We start from the raw sequence: 12,042 nt of genomic DNA, 5'->3' as shown, positions 1-12,042 counted from the left end.
TAGATAATCTTCCTGAAGAAGATTATCCATTTAGTACTCTATTAAAGTTTATCTACAAGCAGCTGATGCAAGCAGGTTGCAAGCAAATCAATGAAATGATTTGCAGGAGCTTCTTATTAAACAAGTAGGTTGCAAGCAGCTCATACATACAGCTTACAAGCAGCTCAAAAGAAAATTCTCGCAGCTGCTTCCTTTCTTCTATAAATAGAGGAGTTTTCAGTTCATTATGTACATCAGTTTGAAGTTGAATAATATAACAATCTCTCTATACTTATTTTCAGTTTATTTACTTATAATATTTATTTTATAACACATTATCAGCACGAGATTCTGTCATCTCGAGCAAATACTCCAAGGTACGAAGTTTTTTTTTCTAAATATATGTTTATCATGCATGTTCATCACGTCTTTCTAGCCAACTAATGATGCATATGTCATTTTACTTGGATGTGGTCTCTCAAAATTGGAAAAAAAAATTGATTTTACTTAAGCTATTATATGGTCGCGAGACTACACCAGTAGTTTATGTGGCAAACGGCCCGGGACTATGTATACTTATATAATTGCTATTTTTGTACTTATTTTCCTCCTTGATCGTTTAGTGAAGGATTAAAAGGTGAATAACAATGTCATATTCATCTAAACTCTAGCAGAGTTTATGAGAAATATATAATTACCAACAGTGATAATATTTCTTAAGTCTCATTATGACTTAAATTCATGGTTCACTTGAACTCCAGCAAAGTACGACCACTAGAAGCGGTTATGTTTCATATATCTCATTGTAACTACATTTTGTTAACCACCAGAAATGATAATTTAGGCTTGCTATGGTTACAATGAAGATAAGTTAGAGAAAATTCTCTATATTATATGCATACCTCGATTTGCTTCAGAAGTAGCAAATATCTTAAAAGAGGTTCGAAGCATCACAATTTGATGTGATTATGCACGTTCAGATAATTATGGTCTATCTCCTAGAGGAAGAGAACTTTTGATAATATTAATCAATTTCCTGAAGTGAATGTGACAATATTAAGTATGAACGCGCTCTTGATGTAAATATATTACGATTCACCTTTAGAATAGGTAATACAATTGAGAGAATATATTCTCAATATTTCATATTTTAAATTTCTCCTGAAGTAATAAATAATTAAAATTTTCTCCTGAAGCGAGAAAATATTATGTAGTGGTAAAAATATTAAAATTCTTAATTTTTGTCATTTATAAATTTATAATTATATTTATATTGTTAATTTGATTATGATTTTCTCTCATGACACCAGAAGTGTCTGAGCAATATTTGATAGTACAAAATTTATCAAAAGCTCCTGAAGAGCTAACTATTTGTCTCGAAGACACATGACACCAGTAATGTCCAATAAATATTGGATTGTGGATAATAAATGAAGGCTCTCGAAGAGCTTATTTACAAATATGTCATTCATATTATATAATTATGATCAAAATAGATGTTGCAGCAAGCCTGAAGTTTACTAATACAAATGGCCATCATATTGATACTAGGTGTGTTCATGGTTCGGTTTATCACTAAAAGAACCAAACCAAATAAGTTGGTTCTTAAAATATTGGAACCAAACCAAACCAATTAAGTCGGTTTTTTATCGATTCGGTTTTTGTCTTTTTTTTTTGATTTTTTGGTTTTTCGGTTATTTATCGGGTTTTTCTTAAATATGAGATATACACTACCAAACACATATTCCGGCGACTACATTTTCAACGTAACACTATCAAACCAATTCCTCTTTAAAAAATCTATCATTTACCAAGATATATTGATGATAAACGAATCAAATAGTGATGACTACTTTAAGTACTAAATTAAAAATCGATTATTTTTAACATGAAATAAAAAAATTTACATAGCAAAAGAAAACTACCAATCAAACTAGAATATAAAGGCAAAAAATTAGATTATTATAATAGCAAAGGACTAGACTAAAAATACAAATGACTAATATGTATCATCAAATTTTAGAAACTTTATATAAAAATATACATATATATAGGTGTAATAATAAATTTAACCAGCTACTTCTATAGTCGGTTTGGTTCGGGTTTTTTTTATTAAAACTAAACCAAACCAAATTTAATTGGTTTTTAAAATTCAAAACCAAAACCAAACCAAACCTAAAATATATTAATTTTTTGGTCGGTTTGGTTCGGCTTTCGGTTTGGTTCGATTTTTCGGATTTTTATGAACACCCCTAATTGAGACCTACAAATGACTAGAAGATTGAAAATCTTCATGTTTTCATAATCATAAGGGGTAAAATAATATGTATGTGAGAAGTTACCCACCTTACTCTTCAATTTGTACTACATCATGTATCAAAATAAACTAGAAGTTTACTAATGCAAAAGCAGTTACAGTAAATCAGAAGTTTTACTGCGGCAAAAATAGCTACAATAAAACAGAAATTTATTGATACAAAAGTAGCCACTGTAAATCAGAAGTTTACTAATGCAAAAGTTTATGTCATAGTAAACCAGAAACTTACTAAAAGATAGCACATGACATGACAAACTTGAAGTCTACATTTGCCATCTGGTTTAAATATGATGGGCTAATTGAGAATTATGATAAACATAAATTGAAGAACTAGAAGATTCTTCAAAAATTCTCTTGTGTTTCTTGTTCTCGTAATAATTTGATCATATCAGCTAAAGTTTGGACTAAGACCCCTCAATTCTGGAATATATAAAAGATGAATGTTGGCCCATTTACCTATTATGTGAACCACTTATAGATGCATATATGAGATGGTTGCATGTGTGTTTATTGTCAACCTGCAATTTGGCATTCGAAATTATTTTTCTCAATTAAGAGCATAATTTCCAAAATATGTAATCAAGACAATTCATCTTGATAATGCTGGTATATTCAAGCTGGTTTAGCATTGAATGTCTCTTTTTAATGGCTAAATCATTTATTATGAGAATAAAGCTTCTTGTATTGGTCTAAGATTTTCTAAAGCACTAGTATGCATCAGACCAACAAAATATGATAAGTCATCCCCTCACAATTGGTTTAGGATCAGAAATCAAATATTTTTACTATCTAATAACTTTTGATATGTGGTATATGATTAATTTCTCTACTACATTGCACAAAGATAGGTTTCCCAAAGAAGATTGGGGATATATGTTAGTTTTTCTAACATTTGGGGATGGAATAAACAACTGAAAAATATGTTATATGAATCGAATTACCATTAATATGATCCTCACTTAGAAGATAATTCAAGTCAAATGCCAGAAGCATTTGCTGATCCAAAATAAAATATCATATTTCAGCTGCAAATATTCCTATTAAAATTAAAGTCCCTGAAAGATAGAGTTTATTATATGCATGAAGCGTGGTAGACCAATCGGTTCCAAAGGTAAAAATCCTTGAAAAGGATATGAGCAAATGATCAAAATGATCATAATAAAGAGGAAATAAGCTTTAGAAGAGCCCGCGACGTAATATTTCATGAAACTCCAGAAGAAGTTCAGGTACATGAAAATAAAGAAAGTGATGAGATCTCAACAAGTTATGTCGCTTGCGAACCGATACAAAATGATCGACATCGATATATTTGATACAATATGGTGCACAATATTGTAAAAATTGTGAGGATCGGACCTGTAGTCCAGACACCTGAAGATGTCATGCCATTTAAGTGCAAGTCATAACTAATATGACTCATTTGATTAAATCTATATGAAGATCCCTGAAGGATTTAAAATGTTTGAAGCATATAATTTAAAGTCTAGATAAATGCACTCGATCAAATTACAAAGATCTTTGTACGGTTTAAAATCAATTTGGGCGCATGTGATATAATCGACTCAGTGAATATTTGTTGAAAGAAGGTTACATAAATGATATTATTTGTCCATGTATTTTTATAAAGAAAATGACATTAGAATTTGTTATACTTGCTGTTTATGTTGATGACATAAATCTTGTTGGAACTCAGAAGAGCACCAAAAGGCAATTAAATATCTTAAGAAAGAATTTGAGATGAAAGATCTTAGAAAAATAAAATTTTGTCTTGGTCTGCAAATTGAATATTTAGCAGACGAGATCTTTATTCATCAATCTGCCTATACAAAAAAGGGTCTTTAAACGCTTTTACATGGACAAAGCACACCCATTAAGTACACCAATGAGTATTTCGATCACTTGAAGTGAATAAGGATCCGTTCCGACCTCCAGAGGAGGATGAGGAACTTCTTGGTCTTGAAACACCCTATCTCAATGCAATTGGTGCACTTATGTATCTTGCTAATGCTACAAGGCCTGACATAACATTTTCTATTAATTTACTAGCAAGATATAACTCTTCTCCTATACGGAGACATTGGAATGGGATTAAGCATATTTTGCGATATTTAAAGGGAACTCTTGATATGGGTTTGTTTTATGCTAACAAAGGTAGTGCATATCTTGTTGGTTATGTAGATGCAGGTTATTTATCTAATCCCCGTAAATCTCGATCTCAAACCGAGTACGTATTTACATGTGGAGATATTGTCATATCATGGGGCTCCACAAAGCAATCTATTGTTGTCACTTCTTCAAATCATGCTGAGATAATAGTTATTCATGAATCAGGTAGGGAATGCGTATGCTTGGGATCAGTGATTCATTTTATTCAAGAAAAATGTGGTTTAGAATGTGATAAAAAATCCACAATTTTATACGAAGACAATGCCGTATGCATAGCCCAATTAAAGGGAGGATTTATAAAAGGAGATAGAACGAAGCACATTTGACCAAAATTATTCTACACACATGATCTTCAGAAAAATGGTAACATCGATGTGCAACAAATCCGTTCAAGTGACAATCCAACATATTTGTTCACTAAATCTTTGCCAACTTCAACTTTTGAGAAGATGGCATACAAAATTGAAATGCGGAGACTCAAATATTTGAAATAATATTTTCATCAGGGGAAATGAAATACACATTGTACTCTTTTTCCCTTACTAAGATTTTTCCCATATGATTTTTCTTGTAAGGTTTTTAATGAGGCAGTTAGAAATGAATATTACTAAATATGTGTATTGTTTTTTCCTTCACTAGAATTTTTCTCACTGGGTTTTCCTAGTAAGGTTTTAACGAGGCAATATCTTTTAATGAACATCTAAGGCGAAGTATTATGAAAATAATTATATTGTTGATATCTATGTATTACTCAGCTATAGATAATTTTCTTGAAGAAAATTATCCATTTGGTACTCTATTGAAGTTTATCTACAAGCAGCTAATGCAGGTAGGTTGCAAGCAACTCAATGAAATGATTTGCAACAGCTTCTTATTAAACAGGCAGATTGCAAGCAGCTCATGCAGGCAACTTACAAGCAGCTCAAGAAAAGTCCCGCAACTGCTTTCTTTCTTCTATAAATAGAAGAGTTTTCAATTCATTATGTACATCAATTTGAAGTTGAATAATATATCAATCTCACTCTATACCTATCTTCAGTTTATTTACTTTATAGTTTTTATTTTATAGCAAGAAGTTTTTAGAGTATGAGCAATTTCTTACATTAAAATCATCTAATAGTTAAACAGCTTATCCAATTTTTATAGTATACATTACTCTAAGTTTTAAGGTTTTCATCCGATTAACATTAACATCAACATCTCTAAGAATTTAGTTAAAAATCTTAAAACGGTTTAAACTAAGAAATTTGGACCAAGACATTATTTTTCAATTCCAAATTGGATTAGAAGAGTTTTTCCAAGAAAAAGTTTAAAACAGAAACAACAGTGACTTTTTCAGTAACAAAGCTCGTTTTCAGAAAATCAAACCAAATTGTCTTCCAAAAGGCAAAAACAACTCAGATTTCACAAAATAACACAAATGTAAAATCATTTTCCTAAGATACTTCTCCAGAAAGTTGTTTGAGAGAAACTTTTCAAAAATAAATCTTTCCAAAACTAAACCTAAACCAAATCCAAATGCTAGTATCTGGATTAATAATAAAATTGGAGCTGCTACAATTACTTACAATATCTGATGATTTGAGCCAAAACTTTGTATTATGCACAAAATATTTGCGGAGGTTCTGAAATATAAGAACAGTTAAAGAACCAAAGCTTATCAAAGCCTCAAATTTTCTAACAAAGACTCGATGACTAGAAGCTCATTCTACTTTCTTGATATATAATATATAATAGAGATTTTAAGCAGTTATATATTGCTGCAAAAACTTTGTTCTTTTCTTGTTCTTCAACTTCCGGAATGCACAAGACTCTATTTGTCGGATTCTCTCCCGGCTAACGCCCATTAATTCACCAATCTCTTGTAAAGTCTTCATCCTCCCGTCCGCTAGTCCAAATCGCCATTTAACAACCTGCTTCTCCCTTGGATTTAAGGTGTCTAATACCCTCTCCAGGTCCTGTCTCATGAACTGCTTCATCAGCATTTCTTCTGATGTTTCAGCTTCAGGGTCTGCAATCACTTCCTGGAAAACCCAAAAGAAAGGCATCAATGAACACCACTGTGGAATATTGCACGACGGGACAAAAAAATGACACCCTAAACAGGTAAAAAGAGATATGTTTTTAGGACGAACCGAAGGTTTGAGACTTTGATTGAACCCGATTTTCTGGTCAAGTGATCTTGGAGCTTTAGGAGTTAGCATCACAGCAGTGAGCCTCTTCATTGACAACCCTGTTGCTTCAGCTACTTCCTCATCGTTAGGAAGCCTACCATTTTCAGTAAATAATTGCTTTCTTGCTTCCTTAACTCTGTACGTAGCCTCAACCATGTGAAACTGTAAACAAAAGATTCAAAAAAATGGAAGGTCAACGAGCATATATGTAAACATTATCTTTTTTTTAAATCAACAATATTTAAATGGCATATTCATAAATAAGAAAAATAAAATAATGGCATATAAAAAAAATGTCCTCTTAAAGTTGGATGTCACGTACTGGCAACCGAATCGTCCTAGACTGATCAGAAAGGGATTTCCTAACCGCCTGCTTAATCCACCAGTGAGCATACGTTGAGAACTTAAAACCCTTAGCAGCATCAAATTTTTCAGCACCTCTTACAAGTCCCCGACATCCTTCCTGCATATAAATTTCCAAAACGAGCATAGATCAACAGATGGTATTTCAGATGGTTTTGATCCCTTAATAGAACTAGTCTTGAGAGAGTATAGAAATGCACTATATATACCTGAACCAGATCTTGAAGATTCATCCCTACTCCTTGATAATTTTTGGCAATAGAAATAACAAGCCTTACGTTGCTTTTAATCATTTTATCTTTACAAAGAATGCCATAGTTCAAACGCTTCCTTAGGGTCTTCTGTTCAACTCCGGCTGCAGCAGCCCATTGGGCAATAGTAGGCTGACCTCCGCATCGATCTGCAAGCTCCTGCTCAAGTCTTTCCAACTTCAATTGATCCTGTATCATTTTGGTGACTGATAAATGGTCTAAAAATTGGAACAGAAAAAAGAAATAAAATATTTGCAAGGGAAGTAGGAAGCAAACTCCACAGCAAAATATAGTACAGATATGACATTTGAAGCCGTAAACATTCAATTAGAGCCATAGCAGACTTTTGGTTTCATTCTGAAAGCTTTTTTGATCATTAATGGACACGGGCAAATTTGGTTATACAAAACAAATCCTTAAAAGAATCAGTACTAGAAAATTACATATTAATATCTCAAAAGCCAACACCAAGAATGAACAAAACATAGGAGGTCAATAAGAGAGAGAAGATTCACAATGTACTTAAATCTCGAAGTTTTCAAGAAAAAGAGATGATGCAAGCTTCTCAGATTTCAGATCCAAGAAGAGCACTGAGCTTTGAGTAAAATAATGAAAGGCAAGGCAAGTGAGATAATAAGAGAGCACATTACACCTGTTTGGTGCTCTTCTACAAATTTTTCACCTATCAAGTTAAAAAACAAAACAAATGAAAAGTTCCTTTTTTCAGTATTAATAATTTGATCAACCGGCACATACTTAGCATTCTATTACGAAGACCCAAACACAGACAGAAGAGGAAGAAGAAAACAGTAGCTCCGCTAATCGTCAAAAGCAAAGCAGATATGAAGAACTTAAGAGGAGAAGCATTACATGTATTGAAATCCATTTAAGCATTTGTATAATACGCACATGAAAGAATATTGCTGTGGTAAAGGAAAAAGGAAGAGGCAAAATCTAAAAAGGAAAAACAACAACTGCTATAGGGTCATGTTGTCTTATACTTGGGAAAAGCTAAAGCACACCTGTATTCCTCTCGATAACTCCTGTTCTTCAGATGCAGTCAGTAGCCTAGAACTACCAGTAGTTCCTCTCAAGTAACGCAATGGATCCGAGTAATCAACCTCTTGTACTGAAGTACGCTTCTTTCGACTAGTAGAACCAGACTTCACAGAGACAACATTGGCTGCGGCCCTCTCTGCTGCTCTCCCTCTTCTGGCCTTCCGCTCAGTTTGACGCGTCGATTTCACAGCGATGACATTTGACAGCTGCGACTGAAGAATTTCCAGTTCTTCAGGTGATGGATCCAAGTCATCAGAATCTGTAAGGGAGTCCTCCAATAAACTACTTTCGCTCCACTTCATCTCACTTCCCTTAAATTCCGCACCAACACCAACTCTCCCTGTCTCACTAGGTTGGGCCAGATGAACACTCTCAAACGGAGTAGTCCTAGCTTCTGATAGAGTACCTCTACCAGCATCATCGGAGTTCTTTAGATTGTTATGGCCGACCAACAATACAACGTCTTTTGCAAACTTCAATGCAGCCTTTGCTAAAGCAACTGCTTCAGCGGCTGCAGCAGCTACAACAGCTTCATCACTTGTAACAAGATTTTCTGTAGCTAAAACACTTTTAGTGTTCGCCTGCAAACATGACAAATCAAAATTATACTTGTAACAGCATTTTCATGGCAAAACAAGGTTTAATTCAATTAATGGGAAGTAGAGTACAGTCAAATAAAAATAGGAGACTGAAACCTAGCAAAATGGCACTAAGGTAAGCAATAAGGTTAGGAAGTATTAACCAAGATAACTAAAGCAAAGGAAAACTTTTTCGTGGACTGTTAGCTAACAACCTATTGAAGTTAAAAACTACCTGCAAAACATATTTCGAAAATGCAAGTACATCTGAAGCTTTAAAAAATACCTAGAACTACATCTGAAACTTATTTCATATTTCATAATAGACTGATGACCTCAGTCCTTTTCAGTTTCTCCAACTTAAATGTATCCATAATTTTCTAGGCTATTTATTTAAGTTCTAACCTCTGTAGGTGGACCAACTGGCCCCGTGTATGTCCATGGCCTATCTGGGGCAACTGAATCTGGGTTAGCCTCAAAAGATAGCAACTTTAGCCTCGGTATATCAAGTACTGCTGATGTGGCAGTTGATGGTGGTTTCCATGATCTCTCCGCTGCAACTGAACTTGAAAGGATTTCAATAGATGGTAACTTTAGCTTCTCAATGTCAAGCACTGTAGACGTTGCTGTTGATGTTGCTGCAGATGTTGTGGCTAGGATACATTGTGTCCTCAAATGAATATGATCTCTACCTTTTGCTGCATTCAGCCAAGGACGATAGTAAGAACCACAGAAGTGTACGTCCATAAGATGGATCATTAACAACTTTGACCAATGATTGAAGAAAACCACAAGATTCGACTAAGAAGTTTAACTATTTAGTTTCAAGGATGATTCTAGTAAGACAGTAGTACTAGAGCAAAAGCACCAGATCATAAATTCAAGATTACATATGCATATCAGGAATTTCAAAAGAGATACTGAAGCACAAACCCGATTCTTCCTAAAAATACAACTAGCAGAACAGAGTTTTCTACTTAGATCGGGCTTTCACTTGGAAAACAATATGAAGTCTGCTCATTCTATGTACCATCAAGGTAAAAACCATCATGCAATAAGCTGATTTTTTATCCATTATGCTGTAACGAATTTAAATACTAATTGCTAATAAAATCTCAACAATTGAAGGACCTTTTCACCTATCACTAATATAAAAAAGTTATAAATTCTAGAAGGAAAATCTTCCTCAGATTCAAAGTAACAATTGAATAATGTTTGTCCTAATATAATAATGGTCCTGCTTGATTTCACCAAAAATGGAGGCAATGCATACAATTAGAGCCACTTCTTAATCCATTTCTTTCAATCATTAACGACTTAAGAATTTGAAATTTCATAAACAGGAAAACTATTGGCCATATCATTTACACTTCTCTGCAAAAATTTGATCTTGTCTTCAAACAAACAATTTCCACGACATAGAAGTTACAACATTAAACACTGCTCAACTCCACTTATTCTAGCATTCCCCATAGAATAACATAAAGCAAGAACCAAGCTTAACCCAATTCCCATCTCATTTACAACATAATTTTCAAGAGAAAAAAGAGTGGGAGACTTACAAAGCTGAATGGTAGAGTTTTGGTTGGTTTTGAAGCAAAGGACAAAAGTATCTGGCAAACTCTTGAATTGTGGCAATAAATAAGACATATTTCTTTCTACTCTAAAATCATATACTGGAATAAGGGGGTCATAAGGAGATACTAATAATTTGCACAACATTCATTCATACACTATATTTTCAACGATTTATCAGTCAATAAAGCTGCTATTTTCCACCATCAATGAATTCTAATCTTGAAAAATGCGGTTGAACTAAAACATGGAAAAGTACTGAAGACGAGAAGAAGACTGGTAGAGGTTGAAGAAGAAGAAGAAAAGGAGGCAAAGGACAGAGAGAAGAGATAAATAAAAAGATAAGAGAACTTAGCCTCTCCGGATTCTGGAATGAGGACTAGAAAGGGACAACGAGCCGATTTTTGTTTTTTGTTTTTGTTAATTCCTCTTTTATCTGGGCTTTCTTGTCGCCCCTTTATTGTTGGCACTATAGGCCCATCTAACTGATTCCGCAAGAGTTGAATTTAATAGAATGTTCACAAGGGAATCTTACATAAATGTTTCCAAAAAGTCTTTAACTTACCAACCTCTAGTCATTAAATATATACTTAGTCAAACTAGTCAAACACATATCATCGTATCATATAATACTATATTATAAGTGTGAGCCTTAAATTTGAAATTAAAGTACCCTAATACCCTTTAAAAGTTGAAAGACCATTTTGCCTTTCACCAAAAAGTAAAATTATCTTCCATTAAGTGAGTAGTTTGAACTAAATTGGTAAATATACAGTCTACAATAATAAATAGAAATAAAGTTTTAAATAATGTACAATGAATTAGCTAAATGGTAAGAGACTCATGACTAGAACCGTGAGGCATTAGATAAACGGATGTCTGTTCGATATTCAATATGTTGCTTTCATCTTCCAACATTTATTGAAGTATTAACTCTTGAATAACGTCTATATGCATGATGCATATAACAAGTCGAGCTAAGTTAATTCTCTAAAAAAAATTTATCTTAATGAATTATTAACTTACCTTCTCATTCTTTCTCTCAAAACATCGAGAATCTCAAAAGTTGTAATTTAAAAATAAGGCCAAATAGGTGTACGGCCCCTTAAACTTGGCTCTAGTTTTCATTTTGACACCTTAACTTAGCTATTTTCCTATTGAACATTTTAATTGTACTTTGGACTATAACATTTAAACACAAATGCATGACCGGGCTGTAGAAACTTAAGCGCGTGTTTTTAAACGCTTCCCACGTGGAATAACATACCAATAATAGTTTGACACGTGTTTATTTATCCAGGTCTGATAAAAAAAACCTCGTTTTTACCTTACCCACACACCTCGCCTCACTGAATCGATCTTCCACCCAAAATCCCCTTTCTTTAGCCTAATAAACCCTAATAAACTACATTGAGACCGATTTTCGGTGGAATCTTCATCGATTTTGAGTTAGATTCAACTATCCGTCAACTATTTGGCCATTATATTACTAATACAGGTAATCATTTGCTTCTTTTGACCGTGGTTGTGAATGAAGTTGGTCGTAACTGGAGCTGGTCGTGACTGGAGTTGGTTGTGAC

General features: G+C 33.5%; 1 protein-coding gene across 1 annotated transcript; it reads right to left on the bottom strand.

The window, feature by feature from the left end:
* Positions 1–6,042: 6,042 nt before the first annotated feature.
* Positions 6,043–10,856, bottom strand: LOC107807767 (RNA polymerase sigma factor sigB). Its single transcript, XM_016632206.2, has 7 exons — positions 10,450–10,856; positions 9,293–9,585; positions 8,273–8,890; positions 7,209–7,439; positions 6,959–7,099; positions 6,598–6,798; positions 6,043–6,486 (listed from the first exon to the last, which is right to left on the bottom strand). Exons 1-7 carry the CDS (start codon positions 10,607–10,609, stop codon positions 6,205–6,207), a joined length of 1,926 nt encoding a protein of 641 aa, XP_016487692.1. The 5' UTR covers positions 10,610–10,856; the 3' UTR covers positions 6,043–6,204.
* Positions 10,857–12,042: the final 1,186 nt, after the last annotated feature.

Source organism: Nicotiana tabacum, chromosome 19 (genome assembly GCF_000715075.1).
Source record: "Nicotiana tabacum cultivar K326 chromosome 19, ASM71507v2, whole genome shotgun sequence".
NCBI lineage: Eukaryota > Viridiplantae > Streptophyta > Magnoliopsida > Solanales > Solanaceae > Nicotiana > Nicotiana tabacum.
This window is presented reverse-complemented; position numbering and strand designations above follow the sequence as displayed.